This window comes from Oryzias latipes, chromosome 22, assembly GCF_002234675.1.
Source record: "Oryzias latipes chromosome 22, ASM223467v1".
NCBI lineage: Eukaryota > Metazoa > Chordata > Actinopteri > Beloniformes > Adrianichthyidae > Oryzias > Oryzias latipes.
Genome location: NC_019880.2, coordinates 23,230,544 through 23,254,529, shown reverse-complemented (window position 1 = coordinate 23,254,529; position 23,986 = coordinate 23,230,544). Strand labels below are relative to the sequence as shown.

General features: G+C 45.4%; 1 protein-coding gene across 4 annotated transcripts in view; it reads left to right on the top strand.

The window, feature by feature from the left end:
- Window positions 1–23,986, top strand: part of LOC101172372 (nesprin-2) — a 162,166-nt gene that overhangs the window by 113,277 nt on the left and 24,903 nt on the right. For all 4 annotated transcript variants that reach the window (XM_023951858.1, XM_023951859.1, XM_023951860.1 and 1 more), the window contains 23 exons: window positions 18–218; window positions 285–458; window positions 590–721; window positions 2,538–2,731; window positions 2,975–3,110; window positions 3,181–3,414; window positions 5,524–5,658; window positions 5,749–5,925; window positions 6,293–6,448; window positions 6,549–6,671; window positions 6,778–6,948; window positions 7,030–7,163; window positions 8,406–8,610; window positions 8,990–9,172; window positions 9,406–9,510; window positions 9,961–10,115; window positions 12,461–12,608; window positions 12,687–12,781; window positions 14,654–14,885; window positions 16,969–17,163; window positions 17,850–17,975; window positions 21,697–21,852; window positions 23,443–23,601. In XM_023951858.1, the coding sequence (XP_023807626.1) occupies window positions 18–218; window positions 285–458; window positions 590–721; window positions 2,538–2,731; window positions 2,975–3,110; window positions 3,181–3,414; window positions 5,524–5,658; window positions 5,749–5,925; window positions 6,293–6,448; window positions 6,549–6,671; window positions 6,778–6,948; window positions 7,030–7,163; window positions 8,406–8,610; window positions 8,990–9,172; window positions 9,406–9,510; window positions 9,961–10,115; window positions 12,461–12,608; window positions 12,687–12,781; window positions 14,654–14,885; window positions 16,969–17,163; window positions 17,850–17,975; window positions 21,697–21,852; window positions 23,443–23,601 (3,726 nt within the window). The remainder of the gene's footprint in view (window positions 1–17; window positions 219–284; window positions 459–589; window positions 722–2,537; window positions 2,732–2,974; window positions 3,111–3,180; window positions 3,415–5,523; window positions 5,659–5,748; window positions 5,926–6,292; window positions 6,449–6,548; window positions 6,672–6,777; window positions 6,949–7,029; window positions 7,164–8,405; window positions 8,611–8,989; window positions 9,173–9,405; window positions 9,511–9,960; window positions 10,116–12,460; window positions 12,609–12,686; window positions 12,782–14,653; window positions 14,886–16,968; window positions 17,164–17,849; window positions 17,976–21,696; window positions 21,853–23,442; window positions 23,602–23,986) is intronic.

Below are 23,986 nucleotides of genomic sequence, written 5' to 3'. Positions count from 1 at the left end.
CGTTTTCCCTCACGCAGGCTGAGTTGGAGGCCGTGCTGGGTGGAGTTCAGTGTCACCGTGAGAAACTGAAGGGCAGCATGGAGCAGCAGGAGCAGCTGGAGCGGCTGGTCCAAGGCCTGAAGGAGCTGCTCCACCTCGGCTCCGAGCGCTTCACCCTGCAACCAGACATGGAGCTTCGCAGCAGCTCGGTGCTGCAGCAGCTGATGATAGGTCACATGGTGAGCAAATGGAGAGACTTCTTTAAAGTTTGACCTTCTTTCTAAAACCTTTTTTCCCTTATTCAGAAGTTCTTCCGGTTCCTGGGCCATCATTTCTACATCCTGCAACACTTGACTGACAGAGTCCAAAACGGCGCCGACCAGAGGTGGGGGGCTGTCATAAAGGAGCTGGAGATGGAGGTCGCCCGGCTGCAGAAGCAGGGACTGGAGAAAGGGATGAAAATGCAGGAAACATCGCAGGTCTGATGATGTGCATGTCACCCCCACCCTGGAGATAATTCTCTGTGCTTTTGAACGTCCTCGAGTCTCGTTCTGATCAGAAAACTGTGAGAAAACCGTGAGAGTGTTTAGGAGTAACTTCTCCATTTTAGGTGTGGTCGCAGTGGGAGGAGGACAGCATGTGGGCAGACCGCCTGCTGAACACCATCCAGACGTCATTTTCCAGTACACAGTGGGGGGGTGACTCTGAGGAGAAGGAATCCCAGGACCGTTCTGCCTACAGGGTAATGTTCATTAATGCGTTCTTCCTGACCGTCTAATTGAGGAGCAGCAGCCCAGCAGAGAATGGACTGCATTTTGCAATACTCCAATCTGTTCATTTGGAGGATATTGTTGTCCAGGCAGTGCTGAATACACTGCACTCAAGTCCTAATTGGCTGAATTAAATAGAGCCAAACTAGGTTGTTTTGTGTGGGTGAGAACATGATGTTCTCTGGATGTGATGTGAGCTCATTAGTGGAGTAAAACCCTCCAGCTAAAACTCATCTGGGTTTGCGTTCCCTGTTGTTTGGAGGCGGACATGTGTGGCTCCCTCTTTAAACCCCACTGAGGGAGTGTGTTAGAGATCACAGGTAGAGGAGCAACAGCAGAGACATCCTGCTTCCAAAAAAGATCCATTAACCTCAATGGAAAATAGAATAGAAATGAATGAAAATACACTCAGAACATCCATCAAACTAACATACAATAGGATGCTTTCTTGCAGGCCCCTCTACTGAGCATGCATGAAGGGGTTCAAGGATTTTTGTGATCTATGGGAAAATACATTTGTCTTTTACCGCTTTTAGCTTGAATTCTTCTCCTTTGTCTTTTAGCTGCTCACTTTAAGCGTCGCCTCCATCTGACCCTTTCCTCATTCACACCATGCACCCTCATGTCCTCCTCTGCACCCATGGACCTCCTCTTTGCTCTTCTCTTTGCCCTCATCCTCCTCTCGAACCATCTCCACCTGATTCCCAGCATTTATCTCCGGGACGTCTGCCATAATCTGTTCCTGTGATGCTTCACTGAGCCCCACATTCACACATGTTGGCCCCAGTGTGTGTGTGTGTGCACGGGTGAATGGGACTTATGACTGTAAACCACTTTAGGCCTTTAGGACCCACTCCAATAAAAATAGTGTTTTTGGTGTGTACAGGGTGAACAGGAGAGGGGAGAGCACAGTCCCTTGAGGTGCCCCCGGGCTGCAGACCACCACATCAGACACACAGTCATGCAGCCTCACAAACTGTGGCCTGTCTCCACTGGAGTGTAAGCAGAGGAGAGATGGACCAGGTTGTGATCAGTCCTAAAGGGGAGAGGGGGGCAGATAGAAGGTCCAGAGTTTTCCCGTCCCTTGTATGACAGTTTACATACTGGGTGAAGTTGGACAGGGTGGCAGAGGGCCCTGTAACCCCCCCCCTAAATTTCACGTCAATGTCCAACCAGTCACCAGCCCACTACCTGCACCTTGAACATTCTCAGTTGCACTGTTTTGACACTCCTTGCACTACTGACTCTATTTATATTTTTTGTTATGTCCATTGTGTAAAAATTTTGTTGCTTACTGTTCTTCTGTTTTATGTTGCACATTTGCACCGAAACAAATTCCTACTCTGTGTAGCTACACAGAATATGGCAATAAAAACCTCTTGAATCTTGAATCTTGAGAGGGGGGTGCAGGTATGGTTAAAGTCCCCAGAGATACGAATCAGGGCCTGTGGGTGTTGTGTCTGCAGCCAGATATTCAGAAAATAGATAGATCAAACAGATCAAAGGATGATAAGAGTGGGACTTTATCACAAGTAAAAATCGCTTTGGAAGTAAATATGAACCATAACTTAAAGTCCACCGTCTTCTATTCCTGTCGTTATTTTCTTTAAGATTCAACTCTAATTCTTCTTTAAGACATGCCTTAATGTTTGTGTTGGCTGAGACCCAAACTGGCAGAATAAGTCAGCATGACAAGACCTCTGCTGGCTCACCTGATCAGACGGAACACCTGTGTGGATCTGAAGTTTGCTGCTCGGCTTTTGTTGATGTCAAGTTGTTTCCTGACAGGACCTGTGTGGCGTTTTGAAGGGAAACCAGGCGCGGTTTGCTCACATGCTGGAAGCGGGACGCTGGCTGCAGACGGTGGGTTGTTGTGGCGTGGGCGTGTCCACCTTCAACCTGGAGACTCGCTGGAAGTCACTTCACAAAAAGCTGGAGAGCGCCTGCGTCATCTCTGAGAGAACAAGGACTCTAAAAAACGCGTGAGATGCTGAACTGAAGTATTCGTATTCAGGACATTTTCTAAAGACAAAATTTAAACTTTTTAGATTTTCAGTGTAATGAAGTATTTAAAAATTAAAGAATCAGACGAAAATCATCAACTGTTGAAGGAGGAGATGAGAAAACAGTTATTTCTTTTCACAGAATAGAAGTTCTGACTGGATCTTTAAAGCTGACTTTCTCTTTTGCTGTCGGTTTCTGAACGGTCTCTTCTTCTACCTCAGGTTCCTGCAGGACGCTGCTGCGCTGGGACACTGGATGAGTGGTGCAAAAGAGCAGACGCACAGATGGAGCCAGCTTGTCTCCTCGGCCGATGGGATGGATGTCCACCAAAAGCATGACGTCTGCCTGCAGGCAGTGGTGAGCGACGCTCTTGACGTCTCTTCATTACGGTGGGATAAACGACAACAGAACGTTTTTTTTATTTTAGGCTTTGATGAAAGAGCTGGAAGCCAAAACCGACCTGAAGGTGACAGTTTTTGGCACGGCCTCCCAGCTAATCCATCTGATGGAAGCAGAAGCAGCCTTGCATGAAGACGAGGAGAAAACAGCGACAACTTTGGACCTACACCTCAGCGCCATCAACACTCAGCTGAGGCAGATAGAGCTGGAGTGGTCCGGTTTGCTGGCAGACCTGCCAGCCGTTCAGAAAGATCTGTTTAAGGTGAGGAAACCCATTTCTAATGGTGCCATGCATGTTTTTTTTAGCAGCTTTTGATCGCAGCTGCCTGAACATCATGGCAGCACCCGTGTTCTCGGCTGGTTCCTCACTGTTCTGATAAAAACTGAGGCTGTGGGTGAGATCACTGACTGTCACCAGTCTACCTGGAGATGGTCATTAATTCCTCCCAGGCGTGTGTGGTGTGATAATACGTTCACACGGAGCATGTGACACGCAGGGAGGGGCTTCTTCTTTATCTACAGTTTCCTAAATCTGATGTCAAAACTGTGTTAAAACTATAAATAGGCAGAGCTTCACTTAACTACAAGGTTCCAAGGGAATATTGACTCCAACAATGATGTGTCATAACTCTTGTGTTTTGTTTAAACCAAAAATTTCAAAGCTACAACCTTTTTAAATATTTCACATTCAATTTTGAAGGCAAACCACATGTGATGGAGTTGGCTGTGGTTTTTCTCTGTCATTGTGTTTATGGCAAAATCATCAGTAAGATAGAACTTTATTGATCGCCGGAGGGAAATTGAGTTGTTCACAGCAGCCAAGCAAGAAGTACAGTAGTTAGAAAAACAAAGTAGCATGAGTAAGAGTAAAAATTGTAATAATAAAAAATGGCTAAGAAAACAGCACATGAATACACTTTGGTGTCACACTCTTAGTATTGTCTCCATGATTTCTATTTTTCTGTGACTTCTATTCTTTTGTACATCATAAAACTGTTTAAAATGAATGAAATGTGAGCAGGAGCTTCATCTCCAACCATCCACATCCCATTGTTTCTCAATCTAATGAGGTTTTTTCTGGCCCACATGACAGCTAAATTACAGTTTGGTTTTTCAGGACTCCATCTTTCTACCTCCTATTAGCTTTGAACACCCCCACTGTGAGGCACAATGCTGTCCCGAGGACTCTTCTCTGCCATATTGGTGTGAAACCACATCCCCTCATCTGTCTTTATTATTTTGTATTTTTCTCCTTCTCCTCTGATTTCAATGTTCGGCTCTCAAGCTTTCTCTGCTTTTCCATCCCTCCCTGTCGCTCCTCACCCTTTACTCCTTCTCTCTGCACTGTTCCCTCCTTCTGTTGTTTTTTTTTTTTTTTTTTGGCTCTTTTCTCTTCCCCCAGACTTCAAATGAAGTTTTTTTTTTTTTTTACACCCCCTTCCTCTTGTTCATGATCACTGAGATTTAATATAGTTCCTTAGACTTGGCAGACCAGTCCAGTCCTAAAACAGACTGTCAGGTCTATTGTAGACCAGGCCCTTCAGGCTGAAGACACCCCAAAACCCCAAACCCTCAGAGGGAACATGGACTCCCCTCACAGAAGGAGCCCAGCAGCCAACCACTGCACAGCCCATCTTTTTGCAATCTTAAACACTCGCCAGTGTCACTTTACAGAAGCCTGTAGAGCTCACTACATCACAAAATGGACATAACACTTCTTTTTATAGGATTATTATGCTTTGTTTAACCTTTTGATGAAATTCACAAAAAATAGTTGGAAAATCAAGTTATTCTTGCCATAAAGGTTTGAAATTTAGCTTACCGTTACCTTTTCCCACCAATCAATTTTCCTTTTTAGATTTCATGGAAGCAGCTGTTTTGAAATGACCAAGAAAAGCCTTTCTACTGCCCCTAGTGGAGTGATAGTGAACTACAGGGAACAAATCATGGTGCAATGGGTTTTTAAGTCATGTTTTGATCATGCTAATGGGATTTGTATAGAATATGATACAAATGTTCATACAGGGTGAAAAAGCTGAAGTCACTTTCTGATCTGAAGAATTTATTCAATTCCAATTCAAATTTGATTCTACCAAAAATCAACTGAGAAGCAGTGCTTCACCTGAAGAAAACCTTTCACTTTCCTTCTCTGACTTCTGTTAAACCTGGCAGAGTCCGTTTTTTTTCTTCACCTGCACTCTTACTTACTTACTTACTTACACCTGCCCCCAATGCGAGAAGAGAACAGATGTAGGATTTATTTTTTATTTTTGGCACCACTGTCTCCTCTCCTTCCTATCTGAAGCAATTTTGTTGTACTTACACTTGTTTTAATGACCATAAAAGTTCAATTCTAATCCAAAACACTCAGCTGTGGATGGAGGAGTTGTCCCCAAAGGAAGTCCTGCTGGAGCTGCAAGGCTGGATCACAGCATCCCAGTCACAGCTGGAGAAGCATCGCAGTCACACAACCGCCAACCTGACTGACATCCAGAAATACTGCAAGGTAGAAACAAAGTGAACCTGAGAGGGGGAGCATAACTGATCATGTGTGTGTGTGCGACTAAAGCCTCACCCCTTCCCTGTCTTTTCCTAGGAGTGTCTCACTGAGATGACTGCCCGCCAGGCCATAGTGGATTTTACCAACCAGCAGTTCCAGCTGTGCAGTACAGAGGAAAGCCAGTGGAGGCGCTGTGACGCCAACCAGTTTGCAGAAGAGCAGGGCTGTTTAAATCAGAAGTGGCTCAACCTGCAGCAAAGGCTTCGTGTACAGGTACAGTGATGTGTCTCTGCTACGCTCTGTCACGTCTGTGACGTCCTGTCTAAGTGTCTTTGAGCAAGACCCAGAGCTGGATCTGTTGATGGATTCTTCATTAGACGGAAAGCGATTCGTTAAAGAAAGCCTGACAAGAAGCAATGGGAAAAAAATGTTTTCCACAAATAAAATTTGAATTTTTAACAAAACCTTTCTAAAAGTTCCAATAGGCTCATGAGAAGACTTTGCTCAAAATCAAACTCTGAATTTATTTTAGAGCTTCATCCGTTATTCTTTAACTGCGCGCTGTGGTGGGATGCTCACATGGTCACACAGATGTTTGACAGAAACCTAGTGATCTCAGTCAAAACATCTGGTTTTCCAGCTGAACGACGTGGAACAGCAGCTGAGGGAGCAGATGGACACACAGACCCGGCGGCAGCAGGTCAACGGCTGGATCAAGGACCAGAACCGCTGCATGGACTCAGCTCAGAAACCCAGCAGCAGGACAGAAGTACAGAGACGCATCAGCAACTGCCAGGTGAGAATCAATCAGGCCTCAGTAAAGATGCTCAAATAAACCAGGGATCTCACCTTTCAAATGTGAACTCTCCAAATCTTTCCACCGTGATGTGAATCAGGAGCTGGAGCAGAAGATTAAGCAGAAACATGCAGCCCTTCAGCAGCTAAGAGAGGAGAGCAGCTGTGATGTTCTTCTTTGGATAGATGAGTCCACCCACGCCTGTGCGTCTCTCAGCCTGCAGGTACCACAGAAGGACATGCAGCTGTAACATGGAATTAACCAGTAAATACAATCTGGCACTGGTGATGGCCGCATTGCTGCCTTCTACTTGTTCTTGTCTTTTGCAGACTGAATCCACACGACAAAGGCTAAGCCGGACAGAGCAGCTATGGACCAGTGTGGAGAACCTGGAGAGACTCATGGTGCTGAAATCCATCAGAGTGTCTCTGACGCTGGAGTATTTCTGCAGCCCACAGCTCTGCCTGCAGGCTCAGAGGCATCTGCACGAGAAGCTGCAGGTGTTTGCAAAAAGACCTTTTCTGCTAGAACGGCTGCAGAACGACTGGTTACAAGCATGATGTTCCTGTGTATTCACACAGCTCCTGCTTCAAGAAGCCTGCTCCTCTGAGGCTGAGTGGGAGGATCTGCACCAGAGCGTGCTGCGTCTCCGAGAGTTGATCAGTCCCGCTGCAGCTGCCGTCGTCAGTGAACGGACAGACAGACGCAGGAGCAGGTGAGACGGATGCTGGCATGCAGACGGATGCCCATCAGTCAGCTGACAGGAGAAATCTGCTGCCAAACTGAGAAGTTGGACTTTTTTCTCTGACCTGTTGGACCCACATTTGCTTTGGTTGAAATAGAATTTGCTGCATTATGCATTGAAGGGGGGTGGGGAGAAAGGTTATCCAGCGCTCAGCTTTAGCACACACCCCTGCCCTCAGTTCATGTTCAGACACTTTCCATGGAAAAGTGGATTTATTTCCATAATTCCGTCCAAAAATTGAGTTTTCATAAAATACAGATTCAGGTCCCACTGCTTAAATTATTTCAATAATTTAATTATTTTTCCTTAAATTGGGGTTCCTGCCCATAAACCCACAAAAACAGGATTTTTGAAAATGTGGAGAAATCTGCACAATATTAAACTGAGTTTCACAAACTTATTATCTACTGAACTCAAAGCACAGGTTCCCCAGATGTCATTAAATTGGTTCAGTCTGGTTGAAAATGGGAAAGACTTCAGACCTGAAATCTATCCAGAAGACCATCACTGACCCCTCCATCTACTGAAACCACTAAAGTTCCTAGCTAAGGAGGCTGTTCACGGAGCGACGTGTCCGAGCAGATCAACAGAAGGTCTGATGGAAGGACAAAATGTGTCCGGAGAGGTAGAAGCAGTAACAGAGACGACTGAGGACTTCAGCGGATCATCAAAAAGATTCAAGAACCTGCAGACCTCCAGGAGGAGTGGAATGAGGAACAGCTTCAAAAACCACATTCAGGAGACGGGCTCCAGCTGTCGGATTCTTCGGGTCAAACCACTTCTGTTTCTGGACCAACGGAGGAAACGTCTCAACCGGACCAAGGAGAAGAAGGACTGTTGGCCAGAGGTCCAACGTCCTGGTTCAAGAGTTTGGTGGAAGACTGGGGAGGACCAGAACCCGAGCTGCTGGATGACCAGAGTGAAATCTCCACGGTCAGTCAGGATCTGGACTGCAGGATCCAGCTGGTGTTTATAAACTCTGCTGTCTTCAGTCCAAAACCACTGCAACGGTCTAGCAGAAAGTTCTAGAGGACTTCAGGATTCCTTCTGCTGAGGATCAGGATGGAGATGCAGATTTCATCTTTGATCAGGACCTGGACCCTGAATCTATTTTCTACCAAAGCTTCATGTTTTGAAAGGAATTATGGAAATGAAAGCACTTTTTCATGATATTCTAATATTTGGTAAAAACACTGATTCTCTGCCTTCCAGCTGGACCAAAGTGTTAGAAGCTCTGGACCGGCAGCTCCTCAGGAGTCAGGAGATCCTACAGGCCTGGGAAGTTTATTCTCAGCTGGCTGGGTCTGCCTCGGAGCGACTGCAGGCGCTTCAGCGTGACGTCACCTCAGAGCTGAAAGTTGGACCCAGACAGGAAGCTTCAGTGGAGCAAACGACTGCAGAGACTCACAACGTCCAGGTGAGACTTCCGTCTTTCCCCTCAGAATGGTCCAACAAACCGTTCCGAACGGCTCCTTGACCCTTCACACAGGTCATCAGATGAAGGGAACGAGCATCACTGGACCTGAACCAGAAAGCTGATCCTGACGGTTCTAGACGCTCACACCACGCTAACAGTTTGAAACCAACCAATTCCAGCTGCAGCATAAAATAAAATGATGAACAAAAAGATCTAGGCATAATTTGTTATAAAAATGATTTTAAAAGACTGATTTGGAGCTTCTGGGCTCTCTGGCATAATTTCTCCTCAGCTTTTCTTTCTTTTCTTTTCCATCTCCCTTTTCAGTCAGTGTTTAAAGCTTCCACGAGCTGCACACTCAGGCCGTTATTTCTTTCAGGGTCTGCTGAGGAGAACCAAGTGCCTACAGTCTGACCTGGAGGGGGTGCTGAAAGCCTCCAAGGACTTGGTCAGCCTCCTGGATCCTTCCGCCACCGCTTTGATCCAATCAGAGAGCCGCTTACTGTCACGAGGGGTCCTGCGGCTCAGCCAGCAGCTGTCTCAGAGGCTGGGTCAGCTGCAGGTATTCATGAATGAGGGATTCATGTTTTCACACTCGCTGAGTGTCTCTGAGTTCTGCAGAGTTCTGAAGCTCAGAGACATGGTCAGACCTGGAAATCCTCTCCACTGCCTTCCTGCTGCAGTCCTTTACCATTTACAGCTGATAATCCGAATCTGCTTTGTGGTCAACATGTCACACTGACCTACAAATTAAGACTTGTTTTCCCCCCGCCGGCCCCCGCCTCTCTTCTGTAGGAGGAGCTTCAGAGGTTGCAGGAGTTTGAAAAGATCCTGGAGTCCCTGGAGAAGAGTCTGCAGGTTTGGCATCAGCGTCTGGACAACAGGGCCGACATGGACCAGGTGAGTCCCCTCAGACTCATGAGTTATGCTCCTGTGTCCTTTAGATCTCTGAACAGACGAATATATTTTGTTTTTCATTTAAATTGTATCTTTAACTTAAAAAGGTTTGTCCATCAGAAAGATGTCAGTTGTGACTCGTCCTGTTCTTTAATGATGAACAGCATGAACATGAATGTTTTGGATGTAGCATGAAGGCTTTCTGTGAGTAAATGTTCTGTTTCTGGATCAAGCTGCTGCTTCAACTGTTCAGATTTAGACTGAGGCTGACGTCAGCTGTGACTCTTTCTGAGCTTATCTGAATGTGGTCTGAATGGAAGGAGGACTCCACAAAATGCTGCTTTTGAGATGAATGGAGCCAGGAGTTCCGTTTGTGTTGGTCCTCAGCTGTGGGGTCACGCGTGCAGCCGACCAGACTGCTGTGATCCCTCTGAAGCCACCATATGCTTGCAGTCTGGCCTACTGGAGCTGAGCGGTCTGTCTGCTGACCTGGACATCCTGAACGAGCTGGGCCGCAGCCTGATGCTGGGTGACGTCACCGCCCGCCGTCTGCAGCACATCAATCGTGGCTGGGCCGATGCTTCCTCCAGAGCTGAGGAGGCCTGCAGGTCAGTGAGGCTGAGGAGCGGGAGGTGATTTCTCTGCAGGATGACCTGCATTGACCTGATCGGGCCTTCTTCCGTACGCAGTCATGAAGTATGTTCAGACCGCTCTGAGTACTCAGAGGTATTTTAAGCTCAGAAAGGGACTTGGTCTTATGATTGCCTCTTGTGTTCTGGTTTCTGGGTTCTTGGGTTTCTGTGCAGATCGGCTGCAACGTCCCCTGAGGGCTCCGCCCCCTGGGTTCTCCTAGAGATGGTCGCAGCTGATATCCAAAATTACTGGCCATTTTTGTTTCAATGCTAATAGGTTGTAAGGGGCTGTAAACTAGCGAGAGAGTGTAAAAAAGGGATGATGGGAAACGAGCAGGTTTATTTGCCACCAACAGCCCCCCACAGAACTCTTTCTAATGAACTCCTGCCGCTCTGCAGAAACTGTTACAGAAAACGACACTGTATTTTGACTAAAAACAACAACAACCCCCCAAATCTTTTATTTAACTATGTGACCACTGGAAAGAATAGATCACAAGATGATCGGAGCGGGACTTTAAGGTCTGGGAATAATCACAAACTTCTGGGTTGAAGCCAATTAAAAAATGTGCAAAAGTGCAAGAACTTTGTCCAGGTTAGATCACGAGAAAATCGTAGGCGCTTGATACACAAATTTAATCCGTTCTCAATATCAGCAAAGCAAAACTGATTTATCCTAAAATCAGCAAGAAAAAGACCAAAAATCTGGTTCCCATTAGTTTTCTGCATTGTGGTTAGATTTAAAGGGTCTATAACTTTCTTTTCTTAAGCCTTTTATAGTAAACCATATCCATGATAAAATACTACCTTTGACAACAAAAAAGAACAAGTATTTTATAAAATATTACTTTCCTGAGCTCTTTTCAAACCTGGAAGTAAGATGACTCACTGGGGTGACACTGGCTCAGGTGGTTGAGCGGGTCGTCCAATGATCGAAGGGTCGGTGGTTCAATCCCCGCTCCCACCAGCCAAAATGTCATTGTGTCCTTGGGCAAGACACTTCACCCTCCTTGCCTCAAGTGTGGCTCCACTGGTGTGTAAATGTGCATGAATGATCCCGGTGATGGTCAGAGGGGCCGTAGGCGCGAAATGGCAGCCACGCCTCTGTCAGTCTGCCCCAGGGCAGCTGTGGCTACAACCATAGCTTACCATCACCAAGTATGAATGAGGAGTGAATGAATAATGGACACAATGTAAGCGCTTTGGGTGTCTTGAAAAGCGCAGATAAATCCAATCCATTATTATTATCACTGAGGCTCCGCCTTTTGCTGTTTTTGGGTGCCGCCCATTTTATACCTATTTCTCCAAAAAGCTAGGATGTCGCATCCTGTGGAAATGAGAACCATCTTCAGGTCAACACAAAGCAGATGAAAGGATCACATTAACAATTTTAATTAGTTTAAATTCAGGTTGAGTGACGCTTGTGCTGATGTTGCTGGGAAAACGCTGAAGGTTTAGAGTCTGTTGTGGTGTTAGACTCTTGCAAGTAGTTCTGGTTTCTAAGGCGGGCTCTCAGTTCTGCATGTTGAGGAGAAACAGAGCGTTTTGATGTGGGGAAGGATGGAGGGACAGACCCTGCTGAAATCACCAGCTGAGTCTGTCTGATGGGCTGAGCACATGAGCTCTGAGGGGAGATTTCATCTTCACAGTCACCCGTTTGCTTCTTTGGAAGAACTCCATTTTTAACTGTTGGATTGACATATATGTAAACTACTATTAAAAACGGTTAAAACTAGAAGGAGCCGCACTCCCAGAAGAAAATGAAGGCTATATTGCTGAATGAAAATGAAACTTAAAAGGTAATAATTGCCAAAATAAATAATGAATGAAAAAATAAAGAAATGATCAAAGTTGACCATAAATAAAGTGAAAACAGACCAGTACCAAAAAAGATATTTTTGTGAAAATGCCAGCTTCGGGTATTGAACCAGCGAGCTTCGGCACAAAGGATTCCCCATGTATTTCAATGGAAAATGCCAAAAATCCTGGAACATCTAGAAAAGTTCAAGGATTTGAAGGACCAAAAGTCATAGCTGGAATGAGCAAAAGAGCTGAACATTTGAATAGCTGAATGGTTGAAATAGCTGAAAATTGGCAAAAAAAAATGGCGGAAGATTCTAGAATAAAGAAAGAGAAACAGGAAAACAGTGGGTTGAACGCTTTATAGCATTCATCCAATAATTTGCCTTAAGTGGAGCCAATCTGGCTTAAACCGATTTGGAATAACTTGGCGTGATTTGGTGCTTCTTTGCTCTGTCGTAGCGCCCTGAGGCGGCCGTATGTTGTTGATTAACAAGCTGAAGTTGAGCTTTCCTTTGCAGCGAGCTGCAGACGGAGACGCTGAGGTGTCAGACGTTTGAGCAGAAGTGTGACAGCTGGATGAGTTTCCTGCAGAGGATGGAGGACGGTCTGGCTGTGGACATCGCCGGCTCCTACGGCGGCCTCAGGCAGCAGCTATGCATACACAAGGTGGTGACCCCCCCCCATTCAAAGAAGATCCTATCATCAACCAGATGAAGGAGAATCTGACGGGTCTTTGTGTTCCAGCGGTTCCAGGCAGACCTCCTCATCGCTCACCAGATTCTACACTCTGTCGTTGCTGAAGCTCTTCTTCTGCTGCAGAAAGGACAGGTGGAGGACAGGTAAGATGATTCATCAGAGGGAAACGGTTTTCCTTTAAACCACGACAGGTCTTTCAGATTCTTTGCTTTAGGAGGAAAGTTCAGCAAACAGACTCCAAAGATGTTTTAGTTTCAAGTTTTGAACCAGATGCGGCAGCAACAGAATCCATGACTGAACCTGTGACTTGCAGGTCTGACAGACTGAGGAGGATTTGTGTTGAAGTTCTTTCAGCTGGTTTCAACAGCTGACCCATCCGAACTTTTACAGATTTTTGCAGAAAGCTCCTTTACACTCACAAACTCAGCTTCCCTTACTTAAACAAAAAACAGACTTCTTTTGGGAGAGACTTCATTTTTCTGCTTCTGCACTCTCTTCCTCTCATTCTTGGAAATGGAAAGTCTACTTTAAAGAATGAAGGTTTTTTGTTTTAGCTTCAAATAGCTTCTGTCTAAAATATTCAGAGATGCAGGAAGCTTGGTATGAAGATGGGGACAAACAAACAGGAGATAAGCTGAACAGCTGCAGGAAAGCGATGGTTGGTGATGAACATTTTTATCTGAGAACTTCAAACATTTGCTGGCTCAACATCTTCACTCACAATAAGTCAGGGATAATGCTATTTTTGTTTCTCTTATATGATTTAAATTTTAAGGAATTGTGTAATAGTTTGCTAATAATACATGAGAAGACACACCTTTTTATTTAGTTTGATATTTATTACCCCCCAAAATACTGTAATGATAAAGATAGACCCAAATAACAAAGATTGACCTCATCAATACTGCCTATTTCCACCATTTGCTGCAATGACAGCTTGACAGTGACGTCTTCTGCTCCTTACCAGCCTTATGATGTTGCTGTGAGGCAAGTGCTACATGCGGTTCTAGCAGGTCACTTGAAGGTGGGGTACAATCCTCCAGTCTCTGCTTCAGCAGGTCCCAGACCTGCTCTACGGGGTTCAGGCCTGGGGTCATTGCTGGCCAAACTAAATAAGCCACTCCCACTTTCTGAAGTCCAGCTGGGACAATTCTGGCACCATGTGGTGGAACATTATCATCCATGAGCAGAAGTTGGGGGTGTTCTGCTGGAATTGGATGACAATGGTGATTCTATGATGTCTCTGAGGTGAAAACATGCAGTGACTGGATCATCTACAAGAACCAAATCAGTTTTGCGCTGACTGATGATGCCTGTCCAGGCTGTTGCTCCTCTTCTAAAGAGAACCCTGGGAACCACCATTTCTGGGACCCGACACTCATCAGTAAACAGGACAGTACTGTCCAGGTCACATGGTCTCGTATTGCAAATGTTGATGGCGGTCGTCTGTCTCTCCAGTCAAAGCGGTGGAGTTGGTTGTGAATGGTTTTTCTGGAAACCCTAGTACCCCTCACATCAGGTAAACAGGCCTGAAGCTGTGTGGCATTTCCTAAACCATGTCTTAGGTCAGAGGTCCTTAGGTTCTGCTACTGGTTGAGGTCTGTCACTGGCGGAGCTCCACTCCTGGGTCTGTCACAAACGCTGCAGTAGTTTTGATGAAAGTCTCCTGATGACACTTTGAGACACACCAAGTTCACGTCAAACATCTTGACCGTGTACCACCAACCTGAAGGCGCTATGGCCGGGTGGTGCTGCCCGTCCGTTACGCGGCGTTCATGGCTGTTAGAATGATGAAATTGGAATGACTTACTGGTAAAATCTGCTTCTTATCCCCACAGAATGTTGACAATGATGTCACATTGAACACGTTTTTCTTTCAGAATTTTTGGGTTTTGACTCTGACTCTGACGCATGAAGTTCTAGGGTTTAAACCCCTCCGCACAGCTGAGAACCCCACCCTGCTGCTTTGGTTTAGACAGAAACTCCAACTTCAGATGTTCTGTGTTATCCTGAAGGAGTGACTTCGTCCTGAAGCTGGCCCGGCTCAGGGAGCTCTGGCAGGGGGCAGTGCAGCGGGCTGAGCAGCGGCGCTCCCTAGTGGAGGGGCTGGTGAAGCACTGGCATGAGTACAGCCGCAGCCTGAGGAAGCTGCAGACATTCCTGTCAGACGCTCAGACCCTCCTTCCCCCAGCAGGCCCCGCCCGCTGCAGCCTGCAGCAGATGCGACACTCCCTGCAGGAGCTGCAGGTGAGGACCCTGAAATCACCAACACCTCTAACAAACATTTTCATACCTATAGAATCAGATCAAATCAAATCAAAATTTATTTATAAAATAACGCTTCTCGTGAATTTTGCGCATCTCGTAGTGCTTTAACAATAAAAACAGAAAACACACAATATTACAGTAAAAACCCAACCCACCCTTCACCCTTCCCACTCCCGTTAAAACACATGACCCATGACCCCCACGTACAATGAATAATGACTATGTAAAAAAATTGAAATTAATGAATAAGCCTGGCCATTGGAACATCGCGACAGCGCCCACCCAGACAGGGACAACAACGGGGTTGACTTCACAGCCTCGAAGCTGCAAAGTTAGACTCCAGCTGCCCCAGCAAGGGCAACAACTGCAGCAACAACCACCAACCAAGCCGGCAAGCCCTGGCAAAGAAGATCCCCACAAGAAACACTGGGGCTGAAATCATGATAAGATTCTAAAATTAAAGACACAAGATGTATGTAAAAACAAATTGAGAATAAGATGCATAAAATGAAATTCAATACATAAAATAGCATATACTAAAACTAATAGAATAAATTAGCAGTTAAAATCAACTAAAAGTGAAATTAAAATGGTATGTCTTCAGCTTCTTCTTATTTTTATTTTTATTTTTTAACTTGTCCTGTCCAACAGCTGGGCAAACAGATGAGAGCTGAAGGCCTCTTGTGTTGGACATATTTTTCTTTAACAACAGGGGTTATGAATCTTCTGACAGACCAAAAGTATGTCTGAATAAACCCCTTTTGTAATCGAGGCCAAACTTTATTCATTTTAATCAAAATCTTTTGTGTTGGACCGGACGGAAAAGGAAAGGAGGGAGGAAGTAAGAGGGATATTAGAGAGGGGGGGTAGGAAGGTGATTATAGGGGGGCGGGTACACCATGAAGCAGCATAAGACAACAGGTTTCTGGATGGTTACAATCACCACGGTAAGGCTTTTTCTTAAAAACCACTACAGCCCCTGCTGCCCTGAGGCTCTCCGGCAGACTGTTCCACAGGCGAGGACCATAATGGCAGAACGAAGCCTCACCATAAGTTTTGGTCCTCACCTTAGGAACAACTAAAAGGCCAGCACTGGTGGACCTCTGGGTCCACGAGGGCTCATATTTTAAAAGAATATCATTTAAATAAGAAGGCCCAAGACCATAAAACATTTATAAACAATTAAAAGGATTTTAAAATCAATCCTGAAACACAAAGGGAGCCAATGTAGCGATTTTAAAACCGGTTTCATGTGTTCCCTCCCCCTGGTCCTCGTCGGAACTCGTGAAATAGACTTTTTAGGTAAACCAGAGAGCAGGGCATTACGGTAATCTAAACGACTAAAAATAAAAGCATGCATCAGCACCTCTGTGCTGGCAAGAGAGAGGAACGGGCGGACTCTGGCAATGTTTTTAAGATGATAAAATTCTGTCTTAACGACATTTTTAATCTGTGGGATTAAAATTTAGCTCAGAGTCAAAAAGTTCGCCCAGGTTTCTAACACATTTAGAAGGTTTAAAATTCTGAAGATGTGGTAAAATCATCTCTCTCTTTTGTCTTCAGAACCAATGATTAAAACTTCAGTTTTGTCCTGGTTAAGCTGTAGGAGGTTTTCTGCCATCCATGACTTTATATCTAAAATACAGTTTAAAAGAGTGTTAACAGGTTCAAGGTCATCAGGAGACACGGCGATGTAAAGCTGTGTATCATCAGCATAGCTGTGAAAGTCCACGCCATGTCTCCTGATGACATCCCCAAGAGGCAATATGTATAAATTAACAAGTATTGTACCTAAAGTAGACCCCTGTGGAACCCCACAACTTATTTCATGGATTCTTGAAGAGCGAAGAGAAAACCTCACCATGAAATTGTCATGATCAGCAGAAGAGCCGTTAGTGATTACAGACTCCAGAAACGGCAAAATCAGGAGAAAATCAACTCTTGATCGGTGCTACTGTTTCTATCACTCACATGATTTAGGGCTCCTTGAGTTAAGCCTCCAGCATTCTCCTATCAACGTGATCAAACAACGCTCATCAGTTGTCTTTGCCACCCCCTCCAGCACACAGAACTGCTGTTCCACAGGTACCAGAGCACCTTTATCCACACTCTGGAGGTGGGTCGGCAGCTCTTTTCCATGGGAGACGAGGAGACGCAGAGTCAGCTGCAGATGGATCTGGGGGCGCTGCAGGAGGAGTGGGACAACCTCCACAGGCTGCTGGGCAAGCGCCTGGATGTGACCGAGGCCATCATCCAGGTACTACCACCCCAGAGTAACTCTGGACCAAAAACCATTTCAAAACTCATCTGGAGCTGGACTGTAGATGGACTCTGTGCTTCACTTGTCTGTTCTTAAGGGTGTGGTTTCCTCTTCTTTGCTTGAGTTTCTCTGACTTCCGCTTGGCCTGACCTGGTTCTCGTGACTGACTTTCAAAGATGTTTGTGTCTAATCTCCGCTGCGTGTGACCCATGAACTCCCATCATCCGTGGGCCAACACACTGCCAGTGCGGAAACAGGCGTCAGCTTCTTCACTGGGATTTTCTGCAGAAGTAGAGCCTTTGTAACGAGACGGCCCGTTCATTTTGTTTGGAGGATCAGATTTGAAAAACTTTGTCAGAAGACTCCAGTGAAGAAGACCAGGAGCAGAAATGACCTACTGGTCATAATCTCATTGGTGTCAGCCTTGTTCTCTCAACCTCTTGTCTTAATGTCCTAGATCAGCTGCAGCTTTTTCTGGTCAGAGTTTATTTTTAATCTGGCTGTGTAGACGGCCCCAGCCTCCATCTGTCTCTGCAGACGAGCAGTAACTTAATCCAATCTGCTCTAATTAACGACTGCTTGGGAAAGTTTGGGACAACAGAGGCTCCTGTTGCTGTGGAGGAGCGTAAGCGCTGTGAGATGCCAGCACACCCCTTTGTGATTCACCCGCTTTTTTCTGTTAGAACTGGGAGCGCTGTGACGCCGGGGTGCTGGACAGCATGCTACACCTGACTGAGCTGAGGACCAAACTGAACCGGACCGTGCCGGACTGTGACAGCGAGCTGCAGAGAGCCCAGGAGCTCCATGAGGTGAGAACTGCGGAAAACAGTACTCGCACACAAGTAACTGTGATGTGCGGCGCCCCCTTTGCAGAGTTCAGGTCAGCTGACCTTCAGTGGGTGGAGCTATAGCTGAAAGAGTGATGTTCAGTTGGCTAGAGTTAAGACAGTCGATTTCTACAAGAACAAATTTTGTTCTGCACAAAAAGCTTAATTAAGTCCTGTGGAGTCCTTTTATGTGACCTACAGTCACATAAAATAGCTGCAGAAATAGCTTTTTTCACTCAAATTTACTTAAAATCCCACCAAGTTTATTGTGCATATTTTGAAATTACCGCTACTTTTGTCACAGGCTTTCAACCCTGCGGCCTATTCAATGATGCGGCTAATTTATGCATTTTTTCCAAATGGCCACTAGGGGCGCTCGAGCAGAAAAGGAAAGAGTGAGACAGGGGGAATACGGTATATTTGTCGAGGAAGACGCACGTTTTAATGTAAATTGTGAATGTATAGCACAAACAGACGCTCATCATGGAAAATGCAAGAAGAAATGCAGATGACGCAGCTTTCAAGTTAAAAGCAATCGAGCTGGCGGATAAAGAAGGAAACAGAGCTACTGCTGTTAACTTGGTATAAATGAATCAATGGTGAGATGCTGGAAACTGCAGCGGGAAGAACTGGAGCAATGTCAAAAGATGAAAAAAGTTTTCAGAGGTAATAAAAGCAGGTGGCCCGAACTGGAAAACCTTCTAGAAGACTGGGTGAACACTTAGAGAGCAGATGGCCGAGGAGTTTCCACTGTGCAGATTAGACTGAAAGCAAAAACAATCGCCACCGAAAAGAAAATTCAGGATTTCAAAGGAGGACCGTCATGGTGTCTTAGATTTATGAGACGAAAAGGTCTGTCCATCAGGACACGGACAACTGTGTCAGCAACTTCCTCCCGACTATGAGGAAAAAATCGCAAATTTTCAAAGATTCCTTCAAACAAAAATATCAGAGAATTCCATCGGACCAGACGACATCATAAAAGGCTTGAATGACCAGCGTCTTGAATGACCAGCGGCTTGAATGACCAGCGCCTTGAATGACCAGCGCCTTGAATGACCAGCGTCTTGAATGACCAGCGCCTTGAATGACCAGCGGCTTGAATGACCAGCGCCTTGAATGACCAGCACCGAGAAATCGTTTACTAAAACTGGCCGCATGCGAAGAGACACTTTTGCACAAGTCTGCCAGTGGATCTTGACAGCTTGGAACAGTGTGAAAAAATCCACCATCACCAACGTGTTTGGAGAAGCCGGTCTGCTGCGCGACGGAGAGGACGGCGCAAACTCAGGAGTGAATTTACCTCAGTATGAGAGTGATACTGACAACGACGGAGAGACTGAGAGTGTGTGGCCAAGACTATCTGACGCTGTTCCAATCCAACACTGAGGAGGAAGACTTCCATGGTTTCAGTGCACAGGAAGATGAAGAAAGCTCTCAGTGACTTTAAAGTTCATGTTTTTTAAACTAGCCCTGTTAGCGCTGTGTTTAAGTGTGTGACTGCTGTGGAAGAAAACTTCTGGCGCACGCGTTTGCCTATGCGCAGAGGCAAGCGCGTGCCTATAAGTTACTGACCAGAAAGAACCAGGACAACTGGAACATCTGGCGTAAGACAACAGTGAGAAGTCAGTAACTGCAACAGGGGAATCTATTTTAATGGATAAGAGAGTTGACAGAGGAAAGAGGTACGGTGAGGAAAGTGCTCTGTGCTTCTTTATAGCCCCTCCAGTCCAGGACTATGGAAGCATGAAGGCTCAGTTTTGCCACCCCCCCCCCCCCCCCTGTTCCTCGATTCCTTCTAAGAAATGCGCTGCATAAATAAACTTTACTTACTTTAATGCTCTGGGCATTTGAGCGTTTAAAGTGACACGTCCCACTCTGATCATCTTTTGATCCATTTTCAAATCAGGTCTTTTAATTATGATTTATATTAAAAGACTGTGTTTTCTAGGACATCGTTTCTTTTTTTAATGTACAGCGATTTTAATTATGCTAAAGTCCTTTTTAAATAAAGTTGATGATGATGATGTCTGCAGCGTGGCTGGAGTTTATTAGAAATTTACCTGTGAGTTGTGCAAAGCAAGCTCCTCCTTTTCCCGTCATCCATCTGTTAACAAGCTCTCCCGTTATCTTACAGTCCCTGACACCTCTAACCTAACATTAGCGGTGCAGCAAAAATGGCGAGCAATATTGAAGCAATCCAGCCTACAGTCTTAATTCAAATTCCAGCTCAAACGGAGAAAACAAAGACTAAATAAAAATCAATACTCAGAAATGCAATTTTCTTTCTGTCCTCCATCATCAGCAAAAAATACCATAAGAACATGTTTCTTGTGCTTTACTTGAAGCTATAACCACTTTATTATTTTCAAAAGACAGGTCATGCTTTCTCATCTCAGATCAAAATGACTTTCCCGTTACTCTTTTTGTTGTAATACTTTTATTTATTTAGTTGTTAAAATTTTTCATGGTAAATTAAATTTAATCAAGACAAAAGCAGCATAATAATTTAATCTAATAGTATTAGAAACAGGAACAGTAGCAAAAATCAATAATAAATAAACAAAATAACAGAGACAAAGGACTTAAATTGAAGTTTAAAAAACTCTGTTATGTTAATCAATTATAATATGATCAATTTATTGGGATCAGGAGAGATTATGTCTGCTTTTGAACAGTGAAAATCACTTGATTTGCGGTGAAAGGCCTTGTGGGTAAAAAGCTAAGTCTTTGAATTTGATGGAATCAGGAGTTAACAGACAGGTGGATGATGTGATCTTTGCAGCTGATTCAGCACAAGTTGAAGTTTGTGAGTCTGTTTTACTGACATTTCGTTTGTTGGGGCCCTCAGACGTTACCAGGAGGGGTGTGTGCGTGGGCGAGAGTCTGACTATTCGATACACATTGCAATGTGTGTCTTGTATGTATGGCGATACATCTCAAGTGTGATGAGTGAAGCAGCGTCACTCCTTCTCCTCCGGAGCCTACAAAGCACCAGAATCTAAGTTTTTATATGGTACTGGCAGCAACGTGGCGGTTCGGTAGCCGTCCCAAGCAAAGACTAAGAATTTACGTGTCTAATTACAACAAAAACTACGAGGCGTAGTGAACATTTAGCATTTGACACAAGCTGATTTACATGAGATCTTGTTGTCTCTGTGCTGTGTAGAACTGCTGTAAAGAGGCTCAGTGTGCTGTGCTGCAGTTTAACTAGCAGTTTAAGTGGACAACAAGACGCGGAAGTACGCCCCTAAATAATTAAATAAATATCGCCCTGACAGCATTTTGAATGGATGCATTTCTACACCCCTAGTGACCAGCTCAGGCGCTGCTCATTGGGGTGTCTCCGAGCCAGGCCCAGACAGGTGGAGGTGAGAGGCTGAGCCAGAACTGTGGAGCTGGGAGGTTACATGCAGCCGTTTCGTTCTCCACATCTTTGGCTCTGGAATCAAATAATGTCTGCGTCAACGTCCTTCTCCCTGACCATCAGCCTTCCTCCGTCAGTCCCTCCCACGCCCCCTCGACAGGCACCCTTCCCCCCAGCCTGCATCCTGCAGGCCGTAATCCTCTGTCGGGGCGGGGAGATCCAAGGAAAAAAACAGTGACAGAATAAAGAGAGGGGCAGAGCGGAGGGACGGCAGTGCTGTGGAGGGAGGGTCACTGACGGCCGGCTGTGCTCTTCTGTGCGTGTTATGGTATGCAGGAGATCGAGGACTCCCTGGAGGACTGGGCTGAGAGCCTGACAGAGCTGAGCACCATCAAGACGGACCTCTCCCAGTACATCATCGCAGACGACATGCTGCTGCTGCAGGAGCAGGTGGAGCACCTTCACTGCCAGTGGGAGGAACTCTGCTTCAAGGTTGGTCTCCAACTTCTGCCTGAGGACACAGAGGAGTTCTCCTTGAGCTGATTTGCTTTAAACCCTCTTTTGCTGCTTTTATATGTGATGTCATTGATCATAACTCTGATCAGTGTCAGTTTGATGATGGGGTTCACAGGCCATCAGGCTCCACAACACTCAATAACCCTGAGCTGGACTCTCCATGAAAGCAGTTTCTGCAGTGTAACCGCTAAAACCTGTTTCAAAATGAAACTGAAGCCACAGCGTGACGGAACGGAAAAGCTCAGCAGAAGCTTTGCAGATCCAACCTCGTCCAGCTCTGATCAGGACTTCACCAAATGACTTTTAGATAGAGACGAACGAACTGACATTCCTGACAAATCCTCAAAACTAGAATCTGAAATTGACAGCAGATCTGGTGACATGTGACTAAGGCAGGGGGTGGAATTAAGACCTGAAGGTTAAAGAATCGTCGTGTTTCTTTGCATCTTCTGGTGACTTCATGGTGCTCTGATCCAGAAGTTTAGTTAGTCTGCAGCTAAACAGGACAATAGGGATGGTAATAAAGGAAAAATGATACCATGAAACCCTGTAGCAGTGAGCTTTGGAGGAAAGGTTCTTGTTTGGAGGGGGGGTGGAACTTTATTTCACTTGTAACTGAAGTCAGATTTTTGTTTCTCTTTTCTTCTTTTTCACTTTGAAAACTCCACTCTGACCACACAACTTTCCAACAACCCTCTATCAGAGCTAACGTCCCTGAAGGACTCCGCTCCTCACAGTTCTTTTCAAAGAAGGTTTAAGAAAGGCATCATTCCACCAGAAAATTTTAGGAAGGAAGCAGAGTGGCATCCTTCCCCTCAGCTGTGCGTGAGTCTGTGGAGGAAGAGGACCAACAGCAGCAGTTGCTTCCCCTCAACACTTGCTGTCTGCTGTTGGCCTGTTTCTTAGTTTCTTTGTGATACAGCATTAAAAACCTTTACCTGCACCACGTGGCACTTTACCATTGGGAGTTGGGTCATCTAGACCCACTAGACAGTGCGCTGAACCTTTTTTTCTTTAATGATTTGTGATCTTCACTGGTGTCCATGGATTACATGAAATCTTTCCACCTTTATCCACCTTTGTCATGGTAGGGAGAACACGTCAATGTAAGGGTGGGGTCATCTAAGATAGCACAAGGGTTAATCAGCCTCAAAGATTAAAAACATTTTGAAACCAGACTTTAACTTCTTTATTTTGGGAAAATTGGTCCAGAAAAGAGTGACAGACTTGCTTTTGGTAGAAGGGCCCTAGTGGTCAGTTGGGGAACTAACACAGAGCAGTCAGTTATCCAAACTCAGGCGTGCTTCAATCTGGAAGTTTTTACTGATTGTAGAGACATGATGGAGGCTGTCGCCCGCATCTCAATGAAAAACATTGAGTTATCACGGCATGAGCTGTTTGGCATCCCATAATAATCAAACGTTCGCATGTCTCAGTCCCTGCAGAAGGAATTTCCTTCCAGCCTTGTTGTAGATGCCTCTTAACTGGAAACTCAAAAGAGTTTCTTTGTGTTTCAGGCTGCACATCACACGGTTTAGGAGCTGAAGTTTTTCTGGTTTGTTCCAGGTGTCTCTGCGTAAGCAGGAGATAGCAGACCGCCTGAACGCCTGGATCATCTTCAATGAGAAGAACAAGGAGCTGTGTGACTGGCTGGTGCACATGGAGAACAAGGTGGCTCACAGCTCCGACCTGAACATTGAGGAAATGGTGGAAAAGCTGCAGAAGGTGAGAGCTTGCAGCAGGAAGCACCTCCACCTGCAGGACTTAGTCTCAGATACATCCCTTCCACATCAGTGTCTCAGTGTCACAAGATCCTCCTGCTTCAGAATCGGTTCTTCCAATACGTACACAACATTTTTCACAAAACACCTAAAAAAAGTGATCTTTTTCTTGTTTTTGCTCTATACTTATTTGGTTTTACCAGTTGAACTAAACTGTGTTTAGAGCAAACCTTTTCAAAAGCTTGGAGCTGAAGTGGCAGATGTTTCTGACCTAAAAGGACCACATGGATCTCCTTTGTGCTGCATTAGTTATGGTGTGGCGGGAAACAACCAGGGCTGGGTTTGCAGTGCAGCAAATGCATTTTCTAAACTCTCTCAGCTTCTAACCA